This window comes from Syngnathus leptorhynchus, chromosome 2 (assembly GCF_054491065.1).
Source record: "Syngnathus leptorhynchus isolate UIUO chromosome 2, UIUO_Slep, whole genome shotgun sequence".
NCBI lineage: Eukaryota > Metazoa > Chordata > Actinopteri > Syngnathiformes > Syngnathidae > Syngnathus > Syngnathus leptorhynchus.
Window position 1 is genome coordinate 925771 of NC_141196.1, and position 22614 is coordinate 948384.

At 49.4% G+C, this 22614-nt stretch overlaps 1 protein-coding gene across 1 annotated transcript; it reads right to left on the minus strand.

Moving 5' to 3' along the window:
- Nucleotides 1-208: 208 nt before the first annotated feature.
- On the minus strand, nt 209-22130 carry LOC147059947 (insulin receptor substrate 1-B). Its single transcript, XM_085905127.1, has 4 exons — nt 21335-22130; nt 13888-14189; nt 10367-13475; nt 209-1591 (listed from the first exon to the last, which is right to left on the minus strand). The coding sequence occupies exons 1-4, from the start codon at nt 21747-21749 to the stop codon at nt 1584-1586; spliced, it is 3834 nt and encodes a 1277-aa protein (XP_085761253.1). The 5' UTR covers nt 21750-22130; the 3' UTR covers nt 209-1583.
- Nucleotides 22131-22614: the final 484 nt, after the last annotated feature.

Consider the following 22614-nt stretch of genomic DNA (forward strand, 5'->3'; position numbering starts at 1 on the left):
CATTTCACGTGTATGTCTGTTGAAACTTGCGCTTGTGGCGACTACTTTGGAAGCTCCCAATATGGAGACAGTTACAAATGACAGATCGGAATCTGCTCCCAGTTTAGGAACAGACAAACACATGAAGGCAATTTGGTGCTTGCGAGGGGTTTGATCACTTCATGCATTTCTCAACGGGTCAAAACAAAATCGAGATTAAAACATCAAGTGTTCACAACAACAGCTTTATCTCAAAAGTGTCACAAGAACTGTGAGGCGAGATAGGGGCCACTTCTTCCACTTGCTTGGAAAAAGAAAACAGTGATATTTCAAACAAAGCAAAAAAGTTGAGCGCTGCGGGCTATGTCTCTCCTGTCCAGTTTTAGCACTCGAGAGTTACGGGCGACCATAAATGACTTATATACATCCAAAACGAGATCACGCACGAAAAAACAAACAAAAAACAGACATGGGACGAAGACCAAGAAGTGATAGGTCAGATAAGACAAAACTGACAGGCACTTCAGTACTGATGCGCATATTCACAAATGAGTTTGGAGAACATTTCCTAAAAGCTAGCGAGTTAGCATTAGCGTGGCCGTCAACACCACGAGTCATACTGTACGTTTTTTTTCATTGTCCTGAGAGCAAAAATAGACGGAGGGAAACGCATTCATCCAAATGTGAGGTGCCGTATAGGTCAAAAATATTTACCTCCCAAATTCACACAGCACACACCAAAAAAGGACACGCATCAAACGATACTAACACTTATCCAAAAACTTTTTACATGCCCAAAAACCTCTCACACAGAACCCCCCTGACACACACACACACACACACACACACACAAAATCTTACACAACACACACAACAACAAAAAATCTCCCAATCACAAAAAAAATTATCATTCACTCCAAAAACTCCTAACACAGCCAAAACTCACACACAAAAATTCCGCTGGAAACTCACAACACACACCAAAGTAGCTCTCATACTCACAAAAGAGTGCAAGAGATCTTTCGATGAACATGAGTCTTGTGTGTGAGAGGCAAGTGTTATTTTTGGCCTACCAGCAAGCGGCCGGCCAGCTCGTGCTGAGTCGGCCGGATGGTGCAACAGCATTTTTTGCTACGCGTTTCCCCACATCGTTTTGTAAATACTCGTGGTGTATATGGCTCTAAAAAAAAAAAACATTTCAAGAGGAGGGGGAGAATGATTCATTCACCCCGTATGAAAAGATTGTTTGAGGTGCTATCCTCCGCTATGATTTCAAAAAAAAAAAAAAGCCAAAAAGATTCACTCACCCTTGGGAACATAATGTCTATATTTCAAGTAGGCACTTTTTTTTCCCCAGACCTGTAAATATTTTCTTTTCCATACACTTAATAGTACTATTTCATTTTTGAGTGGCTCTTTTTGCCTGGGAGAACTTTAATTCCTTATCTTTTTTTTTTTTTGGGGCTCCCACTCACGGAATGAAAGCTATTTTTGGAGAACATCACTTGGCAAAAAAAGGAAGTCTCTCTCCGGGGACGTGTCCAATCCCCCCCCCCCCGAAAGAAGCAAACAGACTTGAGATTGTCCCTCCAAAGTCGCTGGCATCAGCACTCTGCAAACACACACAAAGCAAAAGGTTTTTGCTTAGAACACTCCATATACAAAATTAAATATATGATGGTGATACTTGGGCAGTGATGTCATTTGAAATGTTTGCACATGCCGGTGGCCTTAGAAAGAAAGAAAGAAAGAAAGAAAGAAAGAAAGAAAGAAAGAAAGAAAGAAATAGCTTCACATGTATATACAGAGTTGCTTGGCAATCAGGAATATCAAATTAAACAAACACTGGAATATCTCATCCAGAAGAACACGATGACCCGAAACTACGTAAAGTGAGGGTAAACATTGCGAGTAAACAGAGAGGGTGGGGGGGGAGAGTATAAAGGCACCTGACGCTTGTTTGTTTTAACAATCAGGTCAACGCCGCTGTCAATGGGTGCATAGCGCTCAAAGTCGAGCAGTCGCGTTAAAAAAGGATCCGCATACAGCAACACAATGTACTTCAAATAATCATGCCTAAAGTCGTACGAAAAAAAAAAAAAAAAGGAACCAACGGCAGGACAGAAGAAGGGCAACATTCAATAATGAGCAAAAACTTGGGTGAGCTAAAATACTCAACTTCCTGTTCTCATCTTTTGTTCAATTTACAGTCTCAAAATTGTGCGTCGCCATCTATTGGTCAACAAAGGAATCACACGATCTAATCTGTTCTGCATTGAATGGATTTAAGCACGTCACTGCGTGGGCAAAATTTTGGGTCAACCTATTTTTGTGCTCGACTTCCGCGTCAACCAAGTTTAAATCCGGGACAAGTTAGCGAACGTGTTGAAGCTCCCTCCAGCAAAAAGTAGCCAAAACAACGTAAACCAGAAAGCATCGTGTTCCCTCCAATGGACGGATGTCCAGCTCGGGTCCCAGCCGGAAGCCTTCTGTCCTGCATGTTTTAGACGTTTGCCTCTTTCAAACATCTGACTCAAACGATGGGTTCTGAAGAAGCCCGAGAATGATCCTCTTCATTTGAATGAGGTGTGTTGGAGGACGGCAAATATCCAGGACAGCCCTCCCATCTCTACTCGTTTGTCTTCTTCCTGATGCAGCGAGCCCCCAAAGGCAGCCGCGATGGCTCCTGCAAATTAGACAACACACACACACACACACACACGCGCGGCCTGCCCCCCCCCCCCCAAAAAAAAAAAACGGGGCGCTCTAATTTGCTGCAATGACACGCAGAGCTGCATGCACATGAACCGTAGACACGAGCGCACTATATTTAGTCTCATAATGATGAGGCTTCTTCAATGGGAGACATGTTAAATTACACAGGGAAAGACTGCCTGAGGTTAATTCACTGACTCACACTCTGTCAAAGAAAAAGAAAAAAGCCATCTTCTTCACTTCCTTCAACTCGGTACGCTATCGGCCTTAGTTTAAGGTACACCGTGCCGTTTGACACATTGGTTTTTATTGTGGAAATGAAAAGTACGAGCGCTATCGCTACTTTGCATCAATGAGTGCTCGAGAGAGAAAAAAAAAAATCTTTCGTTTGGTGTGCCGTTTCAGAAAGGAACTTTGTGCGTAACAACACGCGTGTTGAAATCAGACGCTTACAGAAGCCACCATTAGCCTCAAGAGGCCCGGCTTCCTCTTGAGTGATGTCATGAGGAGAGTGAGTCTGGGGCTGCGGGTCGACTCAATAACCTTCAAGTCCACGTTAACTCACATTCGCTCGTCTATGACGTTTTCCAGCTAACGTTAGCATGAAGCTGGCATATAGCATTAGCCGCAGGCGGGTATTTTCTAGGACTGGAGTTGAGTCGGGGGAAACGTAAAGGTCGTGACGAATGCTGACATGAATTTGGCACATGTGCTCTTCAAAGTTATTTTCCAACATTTTTTACACAGCGCGCAGCTGGCGGGGACCGGAACAGAGGGCTCGCCAAAACCAGTCCCGCGTGCACTTTCACCCTGGCGCCGTCAATCACTTTTGAAGCCGCGCCGACCATTACGTAACAAAGCAACATGTGAAGCGCACGAGAGGGAGACCACAAAAAAAAAAAAAAGAAAAAACCTGAGCGTGCAAATTGCACGTTGTTGAATTTTGCCATTTGAAAGGCCTGAGAATTGAAAGCGCTGACGTCACTGTGCGCTCGTTTCACCGAGTGGGCATTCCAGGAGCTGGAATGTGTGGGGACAGGAAGTCAGTAGCTACGCCAGTACCGAGTGTGTGGGGGGGGGGCATTGGGAGGGTTCGGGGGGGGGGCCCGTGGGACAAATCCCCTCACAACAAGCAGCAGTCGCTATCGGACAAAGGTTCTACCATTACAACAACGCTAGCTACATGCTAACGAATGCAAAGGCTAACAATTGGCATCGAGAACAACGATATTCACATTTGAGGTGTGAAAATGAATCAAATCGATGATCAATTTTGATCATGGAGTTATTGTTTCGAGCCAATGTTTGACTTCAAATTGGCCAAATGCTCGGATTTCCGCCGCTCACCACATTTGTGATGTAAATACGGAAGCCACCCCACCCGAGGATGACCTCCTCGTGGCACCTATTCCAAATATGTCCCGCCACACCTCCCCACAATTCCAGCAGCAAATCTCCACATCAGGAGGAGAACCTGAAAATCGACACGTCGCTGCCCCGCCCGCCCGCCTCTCTCTGTACGCGCTTCCAAAATGGACTGGCTTTCAGATCTTGTTTTCAAATAGTTGGATCCCGGGGGCATAGTGGGCGGGGCTTGTTCCTGCGTGCATGCAAATTGCCGGGAACAAAGAAACGGTTGCACACATTGTGAGACCTTTTAGGAAATGAGCGTGCATGTGTGTGGTTGGTTGTGGCGGGCTGAGGTCATAGCTGTACATGACTAGACATGAAACAGACACACAAACCAGACATGAAAGCCCCCCGCTAATGGCTCACATATGCAGCATTGGGTGGGCGACGTCAGCGCCGTGACGCACGGCCCGGCCCGGCACGGCCCGGCCCGGCCCGGCCCGGTGTGCGCTCCGCAAGGGCGACGTGATTATTCTGCAATCTGCCAGACCCAACACAGAAGAAAATGTCACCACCTGGCACACATGCAGCTCGAGCGCTTGTGAATACAAAGCAAGTTCTTAAAGGCAAACGTCAAGCACGTTGATTGAGTAGCAAGCGTTGGCAAGGTCCACTTCCTGCGTTTTGTGGCGAATAAGCCCAGCGAGAGCGTACGTTTGCGCGCCTCCCTCTGCTCTTCACAAAATTGGAAGGCTGTGCTGGGATGCTGCGATGGACAACAACCTGAGAAAGACGCCGGGCCGATCCAATGCCAGTCCTAAAACAAAAAGGGAAACTTTTACCTTAACGGGAGCCCGACGCAAACTAGCAGGCCCACGCCGTAACATATGGCTCGTAAAAAGAAGATATGGGCGCACACACGCGCACACACTTTCCCTTATAAAGGCTCACACACACACACACACACACACTTGCACACTGAGTGCCTCGATCAAAGTGGGCAATGAAGGAAAAGGAAGCAGTTATCGTTATTGGACGGACGGCGGGCGTTGCTGACGCCAAGGTGACGCGGAGGTGAGCCGGCCGCTCCAGAAGCTTAACAAGGGCTTTAGCGGCAACCATGAGCAAACACGTCGGCCGGCTGGCCGGCTGGCTGGCTGGCTGGCCTCCTTTCGCGTCCATCTGCACTCTCCACTTACGTAAGGTCGGCCTCTCGCTCTTGTCCTTGGAGGAGGACAAGGATAAACGTTGACAACTCATCCGAAAGAGCCTCGGCCACGCTAAACTCGAAACAAACAGAACGCCAACCGTTTGCGTGTTTGGGGCTAATTTAGGCAAACGCTCGTTAAGTTTGGAGGTCACGTGACGCTCCTTTTACAACACAGCGATTAGGAATCACCACTTGCAAAACCTTGTTGGCGGCACGCGAGCTAAGCGGCCCGGTGACGTACGCTCTGGCGGCTCCACCTGACGCGCCAAATACTCTCGGCGACTCGCACATAAACAAACACTATTAAAGTCAGACCCGGTCCTCGAATGAGAGCCGGCTCGTTAGCCAGACGCTAATCAGATTAGCGCTCACCGGGGATAAGCTCTTTACGGACAGACCCGGTTAGCGGCGCGGCACGTCTCAGACGTGCAGGCCAAGATGTGTGACGTGACACTCGCGAAAAGAGGAAACAAGGGTGGGCTGACCAAATGAGTGTGTGACAAGATCCCGGGAACACCGCCACCCCCCCCCACCCTTCTCCTTCTATGCACTCAGTCACCTCCAGTGGGTTGGTGCACACAATCCACACTCTGTGGACAAGATCAGATTGACCAAGGGAGCTGGCAACACGCCATGCTGGGCACACGCAGGCACTCTCGCACTGTCTCCAATCAATCGTCACGCTCACACATATGCACACAAAAATGCACGCACAAATCAAAGGACTCTTCTCACGAGTGTGTTTTGGAGTCGTCGTGAAAGCAAAAGAAAAAGGAAGCCCATATGCTGGAGTTTGACAAAAGAACTTCTTTGGAAAAGGAACAAAGTGATCAAAACAATGCACAAATCGAATGTTGAGAATAAACGAGTTGAACTAGTTCTGTACGCTTGCCAAATTTAGCGAACAGAAACCAACCCCAAAACTTGGGGTTCATCTTAAGTGACTTTTTTGGCCTTTGCTGTGCGTTCATATCGAACAATTAGTTATTTTTTATTCATCTTGCACTCTATAAACACTCTTTGTATTAAAAAACTAATAAACACATTGAAACTCACTGAATTAAAAAAAATAAAAGTCCAAATGAAATAAAAAGCAACTCCGTGATGCCCGCTTTTTTTCTTCAGTCAGCAGAAACACAGACTGTTTTTTTCTCTCCCAAAAAAGTCACAACGACCTTCTCAAGTGCTTGACGATCGATGATGCATGAAGGAAAAAAAAAAAGAGCTCCTTTTGACACAAACAATACAAATTGGCAGAAAAGAAACATATTGGGCATCCAAGCCTCGTATCAAGGCTTACAAAAGCGGGCCAAGATTTATAGAGGGGCAAAGTTCAACCTTAGTCCAATATTAATGAAAACACAATCCGTAAGTAAAATCAACATTTGCGCTTGGGCGTGCCAAATTTTCCACTCCACTTGCATCCATTATTTTATGCAGCAATCCAAATCCAGCGGACACCTTCTTGGTAAATACCGGAAAAGCCCCAACCAGGTCCCACAACGCAGCTTTCACAAAGGCGTGTGTGTGTGTGTGTGTGTGTTTAAATGCACATGTTTAAACATATGTCAATAATAGCAAAACCCCCAAAATAAAAAAAAAAAATTAAAAAAACACCGGGCCTCAAACGTGCCTGGGCAGGCCGGTTCCGACCGCCTATTTGTAAACTATTTTTCCTTGAAAATACTTAATTGTGTGCGTTCAGCTTGTTCATTGATTCCAAAGTGTCGCTGTGTTTGCGATCCGGCAGTCTTAGATTGGCCTCATCGGACTGATATTGCCGTGACCTCATTATTTCAAAGAAAGAAAGAAAGAAAAATCCCTTTTTGCCGCGGAGATGAATACACGCACACACACACACACACACACACACACACACACACACACACACACACACACACACACACACACACACACACACACACACACACACACACACACACGCAACCTTCAGCGCTGGATTCCCAGCCAAAGAAATTCAGTCCGAGAATTGAGCTGGCTCAATTTCCTTGACTTTAGCCAACTTATCTGACCTCCTACTCAGACAGGCTTATCTTAAAATACAAAAATGAACTTGGATACAAATAGCGGCTGCAAAACGTCACAGACAATTGAGGTCCATTTGAAATGGAGAAACAACATGAGATTAAAAATTGGCTTACATAAAACAGTGAATGTGCTACTAGGACACCAATATTGTAGCCCCGCCTCCTTCTAGTTGGGATACTATGGTCGATTACAGTGATCGAGTAGGAGTTAGCCGTGCGATGCTATATTGGCCCTAGCGGGTTTAAAGACATGTCAAGCCCTCTGAGGGGCGAGGATCATGTACCTTTCACGTGGTTTCCATTTACATAACGCAGCCTTAGCCTGACCTGGATTCCACAGCCGGGGGGACACACCTGTCATCATAAACTAGCCAATAAACGCACTCTGTGTGTGTGTGTGTGTGTCTGTGTGTGTGTGTGTTTTCAAGGGCCCCGCCTACAGAAAAATGTGCTTGCATGAATCCAGCCACTTTCAATGGTTGGTTCATTCAGTGCACTGCGCAAATGATGTCCTCAATTAGTCCAATTAGCAGCGCCGACAGACCTGCCTCTGTGTACTCTGCTCATTTAAGACAGAGGTGATCGTAGAAGTTGATCCGATTATGCGCAAACGGCTTCATTCAAGATTTGGACCGCAAAGTAGTGCGAGTGTGCGCGTACGCCCTCCAGATGGTTACGACGGCAAATATCCGAAAGGCGGAGAGTAAAATTCCATCTCGTGCTTTCGCCGGAGGAGATCGCGAAGGAACGAGACCAAAATCCTTATCGGTCGGGCTCCAGTTGATCGTTGTTGGGGACACAATCACATATTGTGTCAAATTGGTTGCATAATCGGAATGAAAACAAATCCAAATTTTCCCATTTGAATCAGAGCGGATCATCACAGAGAAACATTTGGACGGCACGTTCCGTCTCAGTTGAGCACACGCTCAGAAGTAGCTGAGAAAATATTTGGTTAGCTAACGCCATCCTAGCATCAAAAATATTTGACGGGCGGCTGCGGGAGTAGGCAACTCCTGTGTGAGACGTTTCTCTCCTTAAGACACCTGATTCGAACCATCATCGGTATGGCGAGCTTGCCTAGCCGTGGGCTAGCGTCTCGGCTGTTGGTTTTTCAAGGCAAAATAGCTTAGCCCAAGCTAAGCACTAGCTGTTGGTCGACTAATCCTATGCTAGCAACAAACGAAAAGGGAGCTTTAAAACTTTGAGAGGCAAAATAGCTTAGCGCTAGCTAAGCACTAGCTGTTGGTCAATTCATGCTATGCTAGCAACAAACGAAAAGGGAGTTTTTAAACTTTGAGAGGCAAAAGATGAGGTTAGTAGCAAGCTAGATGTTCCATACAGGACCAAACAGAAAAGAAAAAAAAGATTCCTTTGTTGCGCCGCCGGCCAGGGCACAGTCCTGGAGATTTAAGAATGTAAAGCTTTTCAACAGGCAGGGGTGCGCTTCACTCCGACACGTTTGACTGATAGACGTGAATATGGCTTTGTAAACATACGATCGAGATACAGTGTCAAAAGTGCGCTCCATTTAACATTTGGATCAAATTTGCTTTGACTATGGACGTGATTTTTGGGGAACGGTACCACGCAGCAATTATTTCGAGTCAATTGGCTCATTTGGTGGCCACCGTCAATATGAACAGCCAATGTGGATTTGGGAGCTGCGATAATCACACTTTGTTTCCAGATAAGATCCCCGTCATCACAGCAGAGATGACATTTAAAAACACACGACGACCGAGATAACGCCGCCATTCTAAACATTTATTCTTTGTTTATGATGGCTCCTGGCTCATTGACGTCATCCCCCCCGTCCGTTGTGCCGGACCAATGAGATTAGAAAATCGCCTTTAAAGGATGTCGTGGGAGGGCTCGGGGACTTCAAGGTGGGCAAACTATGATTATTTTTGAAAATCCATCCACAAAACCAAAGCCACGTTGAGAATAATACAAAGTAGCGAACATCAGGAAAGCAATCTGGGACTGTAAGGCCATTTGGGAGATCCCCAAGACTCCAACAAAAGGGTCATTTATTGGCATGGGGGGGGGGGGGGTAGGAGGGGGCTACGCAGATGAAAGAGTCGGAGTGCGGTCCAAAGGCATTTGCGAGACGGTGCGACTGAACCCGTGGCCCCGTCTCACATTCACAGTCAATGTGTCACATTCTCCCCCGCTGCAAGTATTTCCATTTCAAGACCTGTGCGGTCTGAAAGGGCGCGCTCGCTCGCTCGCTCGCCACCCCCACCATTCCGCTCAAGGTACGACCGGCCGACGCGTGCGAGGACGCAATTCAAATTGGAAGCCAACCGCGAGGCTCGGCAAACCGCGAGTCACAAGAGCCTCACTGTGGAACGCTTCAGTGTTTTAGCGATGCACATAAATCCGCCCGGCAATTTAAAGGCTTCTCTATCTGCTAAGGCTGTAGGCGCCGAGTTCCTAACAGTGCAGACAGTGGCCAAAAAGAATGTTTGGCTATTGGAGGAGGTTGGGGGAAACATCTCCCAGGGTTTGAGGCCTTGTTTAGCTGCGGTGGTTTCCCCCCTGAAGGAACATTCTTGGGATGTGAAGAGCATTCATTACAGTATATGCGCAAATTCTTTGAAATGACAGGAATGGATGAGGAGAGGAGCAAAGAGAATTGGCTTGGATTTAAAAGAGGAGTGGATCAAATCAAACCGAATGCTTCCGCTTTGGAATGTATCGAGCTAACGCATCGGATCGACTTTTTCTAGCAAAGGCGGAGAAAGCACGCGTGGAGCTAACCTGAAAGTGGCCAGAAAAACAAAATCCTGAGGGAAGGTTCATGTCACACTACAGGACCACTGGTTCAACTCTGAGTGGGACGCTTGGATGGCGAGTCTGAATGCGTCCTTTGTCTGGAAACGGTGCGGCAGTGAGATGTTTGCGACCAGGAAACAATGGCTCAAGCCGAGCGGAAGCATAGGCCATTGTATTAGGTATAGAACCAGAGTAAAGCTGCGCCCCTTCAACTTTAAAAAAAGGAAAAGCGGTCTTCCAACATTTCAGAAGACAAAAAGGTATTTAAGAAACCTCAGGTTACCTGTTCCCTCCTTGCTTGGGTTCTGATGCGTCCGAAGCTCCTCAGACTTGTAGAAGTCAATGCTGGCGTAGGTGTTGGCCGCGCTGGAGCTGCTGCTGCCGCTGCTGTTGCCGACGGCGGCGGCCCCTCCTCCGACCGCAGGACTCGCACCCAGCGCCGAAAAGAGGCGCACCGACGCCTGGCTCCCCGGCAGTCCGTCCAGGCCTAAATGGGGACTCTCCTTGTTGGCCAAGTCCAAGTCTATGTAGTTGAGGCCTTGCTCTGCGCCGGGTGTTTGAGCGGCAACGGGCTGCTGCTGTCCAGGGAAGGGTGACGGAGCGGGGCCATCCGGGACGGCACAATTGCGCCACGGTGTGCTTTCGAAACCCTGCCGACGGGTCCCGGCCTGTTCCGTGAAGAGTGACGATGTGGACGAAGAGGGGGTCGAACCAGAAGTGGAGAGGGAAGACGAGGCCAGGAAGCTTTCAGAGCAATGTCGTCTGCGTCCCTGGGGGTCAGCGCGGATAACTTTGGCTCCGTGATCCGGATTGGGCCCCGACTTGGCTAGAGCAAAGTCTAGACCCCGCGATGCGACCGAGAGTTCAGTCCTAGACGGGGAAGGAGCTTTGGGTGAGACACTGGATCTCGGAGCAGTACTGTTATTCAGACTGAAAGCCATGACCGTGTAGTCCCCGCACGATGTGGGGGACTCCGACTCTGGGACGATCTCTCGGATTTTCCTCAGCGGCGCATCGGCAACGGCTACCGCCTCTTCACCAGGGCCGCTCGATTCGCTATCGGGGACTTTGGAAGCCAGAGCCAGCGTTGGAGGCGTGTGGAAAGGAGGAAAAACCAGCGGGGTATGGGGTGAGGGCGAAGGAGAAGGACCTAGGTCCATGTTGACATATTCCGAAGCAGCCGGGGGAGTGATGGGGGCAGACGGGCTGCGGGAGACGGGGATAAAATTGCCAAGGCAAGACACAGGTCTGTGTTGAGGATGCTGGTGGTTTGTACCATGAGGGTTCGAGGAGCCATGCCTGAGGCCCCGGCCACGCCCTCCCGCAACCCCGGGCGGGTTGCTGTTCTCCCCCTTAAACTCGATACTGACGTACTCGCCGGGACTCTTAGGTTCCGGGGGCAAGGGGTTCTCACGGACCCTGGGAAGCGTGTTGGCCTTGGATACGTCAACAAACAAGCTCACGGGTCTGCTTCGAGAGTGGATACCGTGTTTTGGCAAGCCGCCGCCGGAGCCCCGTCGCTGTTGGAGCTTAGTTCCATCTTTGGACCTCCCGCCGACGGAGCTCGCTGCTCTTTCCTCACTTTCGCCGAGGCTCTCGCTGCTGGCCGAGCTGGACGAGTACGAGGAAGAGGAAAGCGACAGGTGCCGTCCCGCCATTGAACCGCCGACGGCCGTTGTCTCCTGACGCCCGCCTACGGGCCGACCTCCCCTACTGCCGCTCCCGTTGGGACGTCTGCCACGTCCCGGTCCGTCGTCAAAGTGTCTAGAAGAGGCGTTGTGTTTGTACGACCGGGGGAGGGAATAGTAAGAGTAGACCATTTTGGGGACTTGCTGTTGAGGACAGGTCTCCGAGTGACTGCGTTCTGAGGGAGGGGGGCTACCGCCTACGGAGCGAGCGCTGATAGGCGACATGTTCATGTAGTCGCTACCCGCCCTGCTGTCGGCACTGCCGCTGCCCAGCCAAGCCCCCGACGAGAGACCGCCGCGTTGATCGGGCGAGCAGCTGCTATTGGGAGACATGATCATGTAGCCGTCAGAGGTGGGCGGTGCTCGGATCTGCTGCGGTGGGGACACGCTACTGTTCGGGGTCATGGCCATGTAATCATCGGGGGCTTTAGCATCCGAGTCTGGGACGGAAACAGCCAGTGACTGGGAAAGGGACACCGGAGACTGAGTAACTCCGGGCAGCATGGACATGTAGCCATTATCCACTCCCACGTCGACACCACCACCACCTGATCCCGCGCCTGTTTCACCTTTGAACTCTCCTGCCACATCCAAGTAACCTCCTCCGTCCCCTCCCGACCCAGTACCCAAGAGGAATTCCCTCTGCGTAGCGGAGGACGTGGATGAAAACGACTCGCGGCTGGTGCTCCTTGACATGATTGCATAGTCGGCCGAGTCTTCGTCTGCCGGCTCCTCGCCTCTGTGCTGGCACGGGATCAGCCTCTCCAAGGCCATAGGAGGTAAGGAGGCACGCTTGCTCAGCAACCTACGTTCCGCTTCGCATTCCCGGCTAAAGGATCGACGCAGCACTCTCCTCGTCTGGCCTTGGGAGCCGCAGACCGGCGCTCCGGGTGCTGGCAAGGAGCCCGACGTCACGCCGCTATTGCTCCCGCTATGCTGGCCCATTAAAATGTAATTGGCTCCGTCCTCGCCAAGGGACTGGCTGCCAACGCTGCCGACCGAACTTCCGGGCAGGCTGGGGGAGACCAGGAGCGTCTGTTCTCCAGGACTGGAGCCGTATTCGTCTGAGGAGCCGTAGTCGCTGGGTGAACCTGAGACAGAGGCGCAATGAATGGGGACACGACTGTAGGGACCAGAGCCCGCCCCGGGACCGGCACAAGACGCGATGCCCCCAAATTCCGATCCGTGCCCAGAGCTGGAGGACAAGCTTGGGGCCGGGGAGGGTGCCGGTGTGGAAATGGAGCGCATCAGACCGAGAGGTGTTTTCGAGGTGGAGGTGGGGGCCGAGCGAGTCGACTTTGACCTGAGGATCGGCGTGTTGGAGCAAGAACCGTTGGCCGAGGGACTGGAGCTGGGAACTCCCGTTAGGCCCTCCTCCACTTTGCTCCCGTCACTGGCAGCGCGAGACCTGGGAAAGCTGTGTCGAGGGGTAGGCGAAGCGCTGGAGCTGGTAACCCCCGTCCCGCCGTTAGCTCCTCCGCCGGGAGGCTCGGTTCGGGGTCGACGGGTGAAGCCCACCTGGCTGGGCGGAGGGTTGGAGTGGTGACGGCGTGTGGGAACGCTGATGGGGTTGGAGGCGGTCGCACCTCCTCCTGGACCGGAGTTTGACTGAGATTTACTTCGCTGGCGAAACTCCTCACTGAGCGCCTTCATCGCCTCCAGCAACGTTTCATGCATGTTCTGGGCAACCACCGAATCATCCACCTACACATTTGGACAAAACACAAACACCGCATACCACGTCACATTTTTGCGGTTCTCAATGTGCAGCAACATGCTACCCTGAAACGTGCTGATATTGTGATGACACGCTTTATCTGTCTGTCTGTGTTGCTGCACCATTGGTGTTATTGTAGTGTTTTTTTTGAAGGTTTGTATTTACCAGAACATCTACGCTCATTTACATTCGCCTAAATCTATGGCTGGCTTTTCAGATTACTGTAAATGTTGGTTCGTGGACTTTGGTAGGCAAAATTGCTTCGTGTTTAAATCAGTCTCTTGCGTTTGGTGTCAGGTTGACAGTCAATTTCAGCAATTGTGGGTTCACTTGATAAGGTTTGATTTTTTTGATTTTTTTTTTTTTAGATGATAGGGATGAAGGAGATTAGAGACTAACCTGCATCCAGAACTCGCCGGGGCCCGTCACAGCCGAGCGGCCAACCTCGACGAAGAAGAAATTTTCCGAATGCCCGCAGCGCCGGACGTTCATGAGCTGCAGTACCACAGCGGCGGCATCGGAGTTGAGCTTGACGAAGTTGATGGTTTTGTCCGTCAGGCAGAGGCGGTAGATGCCCACCAGGTTTTTGGCCTGACCCAGACCTTTGGGCCACACTTTCACCTGCCACACCTCTTTAAAGGCCGGCCCAGGGTTGGGGACGCCGTAGTCCCCGGCAGCACCTTTGTCAGAGGGGTTCTTACCTAACGAGCACAGGACAGAAATGCGGGCTTTGTTAGCTTGAACCGTGGGAAGCGATTTAGCGCTAGCGATACCAACAGCGCCACTATTTACCAGGCTTTGTTTCAGACGCCGTTTTTTTTTTTTTTTTTGATTTTCAAGCAGATAAGAGTGAAAAGCGAGCATGCACCAGCTTGTGTGACCGGCTCTGAACCTGCGGGCTTCATACATGGGGGTCTGGTTTGTCAACCGCACACATACGAGCTGACGTGCAAACACAAGCGCGCATACCGCCGTGGAAAGACTCGACCGCTGACGCCAACAATGATGAGCACTTCTGTGAGGACCAAAGTAAACTGACAATAATGGAATGTGCCAAGAAAAAAAAAAAAGCTCTGGGAATGTCTTAAAACCATTGAGGGGAAGATTGAAAAGGCTCCGCCCACTTTGTCAACTCATAAAATCGGCCGTCTCATTAGCACCGGCAGCCCATTCATCTTTTGCAAGTTCTCACAAAGTGGCCATTATTAAAGCGAAAGCTCTTGATGACGTCTTGAAATATCTACTTTCGACATCGACTTTCTGGGTTTGATCGAAAGGGACCGCCGCACGCACATCTGTTGATTAAAAGAGAAATAAATAAATACCTTGCATGCGTGTGTGTGTGTGTGTGTGTGTTGCCCGACATATGCAAACGGACCTCCTCAAAACAAACACTCGAACGTAGGAATTTAAAACAGATGAAACCACATCGGGTTTCTCAGTGGGTGGACAATAAAAAAAGCTAAAAAAGATGATTAGAAAGAACATGTTTTGGGTTCTAACTGGCTCAGTACATTTACGTCGGCACGTGGCCCAATGACGGATTTTGGACGCACAGCCCGTGTCACCGTCGGTAGTTTTGCTGATGGGATGTCTGGCTCCGTCAAAAAGACACAGGAGCATTTAGAAGTTGAAAGGGAAGCTGGAATAGATGCTGCGGCCGCTCGCACCAAGGCAGCCAACGCCACACTGCGTCTGCGGGAGATGACTCACTCAAGGCCACGCGTGGTTCTTTTGTGCTTCTCACACAGCTCCTCCGTTAAGATTTACAACAGGAAGAAGCAGTTGATGGGAGGGGATTTCTTTTTCTAAAGACGACCATGGGAAGATTGCGAAAAGAGAGCGACTATAAAAACAAAACGTGTGGGGACAAAACCATTTCGAATGCTACGTCAAAGTGCTAATTTGGGTTTAGCGTGGTTTTCATTTCGTGAGGCCACACGCAAAGAGTGTTGTTTGTTTGGAGAAGGACACAGCCTTAAACTCGATACACACACGCGTGCACACAAACCGACACAGATATTTCCATCAAGGCCACTCGGGGTCAAAACCCCAAAAGCGCTGATCAATTCATTGAACTCAAATCAAAATTTCAATAGAATGCAATTTTCAAATCGCAAAAGCAGCCATTTTGAAAACAAAAACAAACAGATTTTTTTCCCTACATATGGATGTTGTACATTATGAAACATGAAAAGTTGTCGTGATAAGGCCAGAGATTTACAAAATATATGGAAATTGAAAAAATGATATCAAAGAGTCCATTGCAACAGCAAGGAGCGAGGTCGCAACGAGATTATTATTATTATTTTTAAATCATTCTGGACTACTTTACACACTGACACATTGGGAGGCTTATATCTCCAAAAGCTTAAAGTGCAGTTGCGTCTGTCAGAGCAGAGTCCTCTCTTGGTTACGTAAAGCCAGAATTGATTCTGGTTGGAGCAAGATGAATTATGGAGCACCTCTGCCTTTCCTCTCTCCGGGGGGGCGCCTTGCCTTGCTCCATTTTTCACGCAGCCGGCAGGCAGAAAGGCTGCGGGCGGGAAACCTACGGCGAGGCGAGGGAGCACGCCAAACGCCACCGAGGTTTCCAAGGCCTTTGCCGACAGCCACCTGCCACAACATTAGGCTCCGTCTCATTTGGTTACCTTCAGTCAAGACATTCTCAAAGTGTGTCTTGGAATGAGGGGAGGAGAGAGCAAGACAGACTCGAATACAGTAATCCCTTGTTTATGGCGGATAATTGATTCCAAAAACCACCCGCGAAAAGTGGAATCCGCAAAGTACGGTCACCAACAAGAAGTACTGGGCAGGCTAACCAGTTAGCGGAAAGATGCTAATTCGCGATCGTGCTAACACTTCTAAAGGAATGAAAAGCAACATTTGGAGCAATACTACATTGTCCTAAAGGTTAGACACATGTTTCCTCAATTTAGAAGTTTTATTTGGACTTTTAAATGTTTTTTTGTAATTTTGGGGGGAAAAAATCCGCGATGTAGTGAAGCCGCGATAAACGACACGCGAAGTAGCGAGGGATCAGCTCGTATTTAGCGGCTGAAATGATTTGACGACTTGGGAGTTTTATTTTTTAATTTTTTCCTGGTGGCACTTGATGTACAACGTGCCGCCGTTCAAACCACAAAAGCAAGCAGAAAAAAAAAGTGTCGACATTGCCACAATTAGGTTACGACTCAATTCATTTTTGCTCAGTCTCGTCCGAGACGATTCCAATTTATGGCATGATGGAATCTTTTTCCGGGGAGCCGGCACCCTGTAAATCAACGCGAAGAGCTCCTCGCATTTCCAAGGGGTGACCTCATCGCCTTAGCACGCCGTGGCGTGGCGTGGCGAAGCGAGATGCTTTTCCACACCGCAAAGAGTGTTTTTCTTTTCTTTTTTCTTTCCCCCCTCTTCCCCCGCCCACCCTCAATTGAGGCTTTGTACTCTTCCAGGGGCCGTTCCGTGTGGCCCCTTCCCTCATTTCAAACTTCCTCAGGCAGGCCACAGCGTAACTCCTCCATCCGAGAACACGACGCTTCGCCGCCGCCGTCTGCCAAAGGCTCAGCTCAGCTCAGCTCGGCTCGCATGTGTTCCCAGTTATCCAGCCAGCCAGCCAGCCAGCCAGCCAGCCAGCAAAGGAGGCATTTAAGGATGGGACCCACACACACAAAAAAGAAACAGCAAGGGAACCTCAAACTACTGGCGCGAGCTGGGTTAGCCTGCTGTTGAGCTAGTAAACGCGGCCACTGGGAGGGAACACAATGTTCTCGCATTCTTGAACACAGCAGCTTGAATAAAAAACAAAAAACAAAAACGGTCACAACAAAATAGGATCAGGTCATTGAAATGAGATGAACAATTCATCCAATGTCAAAAATCTTTCTTTTTCTTGGGGGGTGGACGCAGCAATTCAAGTGATCCAATCGTGCCAAGCGAGTGAATATTTCATGTCACCTCCTTTTAAAAACCACTCCATTTTTAAAGTTGCGCTTTGCTGCAGAAGAAAAAGTAAAAATACAAAAATGGAGGCGTCGCATTCACGCCCATGGATTCAATTGCATCCCAAAGGACACGTGAGGAAATTGAGGGGGCGGGGCCAGGAATCATCAATTTGGGGCCACTTCCTGACCGCTGCAACCACAGCGCTAATGTGCACCACCAACAATAATCAATACAGTAAAAGCTTCCATTTCAAGGAGCCACTACAAGGAACACGGCAGAGTCTGCCTCACAGCTCCGAGGATCTGGGTTGGACTGGATTTTCCATTTGTGATTTCCTTACCATCTTACAGTGTGTGCTAAATGTCGTCAAAATGTGTTCCGAGCTCTCTTCTCTCATGTCATTCAGCACAAGTTGCAAGTCAAGGTCCCACTGTGCGTCGTCGGTGCTCACGAGCGTCTTCAACAGTAAACAACAGTAAAATGTCTGGAACGCTATCAAGCAAAAACACCCACATCCCCCGCAGGTGCTCCGCCCTTGCTCTCGGGTCAAAGACAAAAAGATAAGAGTGTTGTCAAAGGCACGCATTAGCCAACAGCATTAGCGGCTAGAAAGTTTGGTACGGCCCGGCAAGCCAAGAATAACTCCCAAGACTTCCTGCGCCGGCTTTTTCGGGACAAAGGCCGCAGTGTGCCACCGGCGGCCGACACTCGAGACAGCAATTAGCGCCTAATTAGGGGGATGAGCGCCCGCTTAGCGTGGCTTAGCGCCTAATCGGGCCATGCGGATCTCATTGGCCCGAGCGGGGCAGCGGCATCCAAAGACGGCCCAAAGAGGAGCCACACAAGGCTTGGTGCCGCTTCGTGTCTGAAAAATGTCATCAAAGTGAACATCGACCTCGGGAAATATCAAAACAGACTGGATGGGCGCGATGCCTTTTTCTGCCCTTAGATATTGTCGAGAGAGAAAAAGCTCCAAAAATTCACCACTTTGGACTTCTGCCCGCCTCCATCTCGGAAAGGATCAGAAAGTTCTATTTATATTTTTTATTTATTTAGAATGACTCAATTGGTTGGCGCTACCGTAGCAATGACGTCACGACGTCGGGAAGGCAGCGGCCGAGCCAATGCGTGGAGATCCATTTTGGGAACCCTCAAAGACCGCTCGCAACACTTTGATGGCGCCGACGGCCGCGGCCGTTCAGCTTGCGTCTGGAAGCGGCAGATACAATTTCCATCTTCTTTATAGCTGGCGCTGCAGCTCCAAATTTGGACGCTGCTATTTGGTTTTATGGAGGTCAACAATTCTTGAGGTGGTGCCAGAGCCGCGGGGAGAATTTTCCTGGCCAACGGCGAGAGCCGCGTCGCGCCGCCCGCCCCGCTTCATGGAGGTTAAGCTTTTACACACTCCACTGACTGCTAATAGCTGAACAAATAGCCGCACTCAATACTGACACTGTAGTCGCTGTCCAAAAGTGTCTTACTGGACTTAGCTGAATAAATAACTGCGATCCGCGTATCACCGAGCGCGGCGGCGGCGGCGGCGGCACGCTGGTGTTTGTGTAATTAGGAGAGCTCGTGTGATAGCGGATACTTGGCCGGTGGCTTCGGGCTGCCGTTGCATGATCCGCTCAACCAAATCAAAAATTGGCCACAATATTCAAAAACAATCACTTGGCACTTTGCCCACCAGGCAGGACTAGTTTGGGATTTCTTTTGAATTGGCTCGGTCAGATTTATTTTAGAGTTCATTTGTTTGTTTTGGAGTTTTGTTTCGTTTAAGCATTAGTTTTTCCAAATATATGCATTTACACAAGCAATTTTTATTTGATTCCATTTTTCTCAATGAAAGGCTTTTCAATTTTAGTTTGACTGATTCGGTTCGTTTTCGTTAACTATAATAACTTTGGTCCCCGCAATATCATGAAACTTCGAAGTTAGCAACGATTTGAACACAAACAGTGCCACGAAGGGCAAATTAGCGCCGTACTGATGAGCTTCTCCACGAAGCCGTCTGTCTGTCTGTCTAGCGCCCCCCAGGTGGCCAAGGCCGGTACCGCAGAAAAGGCAGCCCAGCCAGAGCGGACGTGCACAATTAGGCCATTTCTGATTTGGATCTGCTTTAAAAATCAGCTCAGTGAGCAAGAGGTGATTTTGAGTACTAGCGTGGAGGCTTTCAAGTGCCAGCAGCGTCGGACTCTTTCAAAGTTGAATCCAAAGCTGCAATTTCACCTGCAGCAGCAGCACAACAGGACCGCCCACACAAATCCCGCTCTGAAAAGAGCCTCTGACGGCGGGCGCCCAGGGTGCGGCTCCGGGGGCGCAACAGCGCAGCATCTCTTGGCCGCCTTGGCCCCTCCCGGCTGGCTTCCAGTCGGCATGCGAGCTGTGAATTTTTCAAGTAGGGCACAAGTTCTTCAGTGTACCCACGGCTGTGCGCCGCATACCAAGAGGCCCCTTAGGACTCCGCAGTGTTCGGTGGGAGTCAAAAAGAGCATTTGCAAATGCACGAAAACCAGCCAAACGTGAATCCACTTTGGGGCCAATCAGGACTCATCTTCCACGTGAAACAGGAAGTCCGCCATTTTGCTTTGAATGAGTCATTTTCCATCCATTTGGTGACCAGCAAGTGCGTCCATACGGGAGGCCGGCGCACATGTGCTCAATGCTAGCCCAATGCGACTTGCACATAAACACGACGACGTCGAGACAAAGTGTCCGGGCTGAGCCGCTAATCAGCTTCTTTATGTAACAGAGCAGCAGGTCATGTGTGAGGAGCACCTTGAACTCTCGTCATCTCGTTTGCCCGCATTGCGTCACCGAGCCCGAGAGGCGAAAGAAGGTCGAACAGGTGACTGTGGAGTGGGCACGCTGGCTGGCTCGCCCGCCCGCCATCGGCGTTTCGCCAGCTGTGTTTACACAGGCGGCCGATAGACGCAATTGCGGAATGCGCGGCTTTCTGGCTACTTGGGGCACAGTTGGAGGAAACCTGAGAGTCGGTTGGAACTTCTTCTTGATCATCGGCGCGTGAGCAGATTTTGCAATATGTGCACACGTTTGTGAGGGCTTCAGCCAATTAAAAAAAAAAAAAAAAAAAAGAGGCACCCATTGCCCAAATGTTTCACATCATCCAGAAAATGCACAGTAGCAATATTTAATAAGGTGATTTACAGAGGATGTGAAAGGAAGCTGGACTGGCTTTAAAAGGTCTACACACCCCTGCTCAAAGTCAACACAAACAGATGGCGATCACGATTAGAACTAACCATAAACTTCAAGTTGATCAACAGTGAGCATATTTAAATTAGGATCTTTTTTTAACCACCATTTTTTTTTGGTAATGTAGAGTGAATGGTATTTTTTCCATTATCGAAAATGTACAGTTTTTCATGCTTTGAGAAAAGAAGTTGAAAAACACTTAAAAGATTTTTTTTGCCATACTGCCGAGTCATATCTGTTTGATAAAAAAAAAAAAAAATAATACACATGGCTGGTGCTCGAGCAAAACTAGAGTCTATAGTCTGTGCACGTGTCTGTATGAGAGAAACGACATGCTGTTTTCTTGAGGAAAGAAGAAGAAAACAAAAAGTCAACTTGGGCTGGCTGGCATCCTCCGACATAAACAAATTGCAAATATCCCCCTAACGTTCCCAAACTCTCCCAGATGAGAGAAACCACATGCACAAAATAACAAGCTTCCATTTTCGCTGCAAAAATTTTTTTTTAAAAAATCTGTGATGCGGCTTTCCTGGCATGGACATTTAAAAGAAGGGGGGGGGGGGGACAACTCCTCAAGCATGCACGTTTCTAATGGTCACTGCAGCCTGCCACGTTTGCCTCACGGGTGCGTACGCGTGCTTGTGTGTGTGCGTGCGTGCGTGCATGCGCGCGCGCGCGTACTGACTTTTGCACTGCAGGTCCACCATGGCCTGGTACCAGTCGTCCTGGTCGGCTTCGTTGTCAGCGGCGACGGCGAAGCTCTCAGCGCGCGTGTACAGCACGATCATGTGCTTGTTCTTGGAGTCGGCCCGCTTGTTGATGTTGAAGCAGGTCTCCAGCAACACGGCCTTCTTGGGGACGGGGGCCTTGCCGCGGAATTTCTTCTCGCTTTCGTAGTACTCCAGGCGGGCAGCGCCGCGCTCCGAACCCGAACGCAGCACGAAGTAGCGCCGGTGCATGGACTTGTGCTTGCGGAGGTAGCCGCTCTTACGCACGTCCTCGCCGTGCTCGGCCGCCTGGGCGTCCATCGCGTGGCCCGCCACCAGCGACCCCCAGCTGGGCGACGCGTTGTGTCCTCGCGGCGAGCTGGCGGAGCTCATTCAAACATCTCCCGGCTCCCCCCACTCGGCCATGTGAGATGCCCCCCCTCCCCTTCTCACCCCTTCTGCAAGTCTTGTTTACGTCCGTCCCTTCTCGTCGTCCTCTTCACGCAACTTTCACACTTGGTGCGAGCACTTCCGAAGGCAATTGAAAGGCATTTCAGCCATGCGTTTATCCGCTCGTCCGAACGCGCTGCCTCGGTTCGGCGTCCGGTCCACTTCTGTGGGACTGTCACTCAACTCGACACACCACACGATGTTCTAGTAGTACTCTGGTGCGTTCACGGACGTGGTTTTGAGCTCGGAGAACACACAAGTCGACCGCGTGGTCGAAAGAGTCCTTTTTCTTGTCACTTTGATGAAATGATAAAATTGCTGTCGGAGAAACACAATTGAAGTCGCGGGATTTTTATTTGTTTTTGACCTCAGTAACGAACGACTTGACTACTTTCCACCACTCTCACGCAATACAAGATGTACCTCGTCGTAGTATTGTGGAACGTGGTGCGTTCACTGACCTTGGCGTGAGTGAGATTGAAAAAAATAAGCTGAGCCAAAAGTGCTTTCATAAGTAGAAAGACGTGCAAATACGTATTTAAGAAATAGAAATACCGATTCGACTCTTACTTATCTTCACTGAGGTCCAGTACATGACAATTATGCAGGTTATAATTTATTTTATTTATTGTTATAAAATTTGTCATAACTTTTATATGCAATACATTTTCATCCTAATACTGTGGACCTTGCATACTTGTGGATTTCCCTGCTAGCCAATTTCCCCAGTGGAAAATGCATATTTTTATTGTAAATTGATTTGCGTTTTTGGAGATTTTATTTTTTTTAATATTCATGAGCCGGCCTG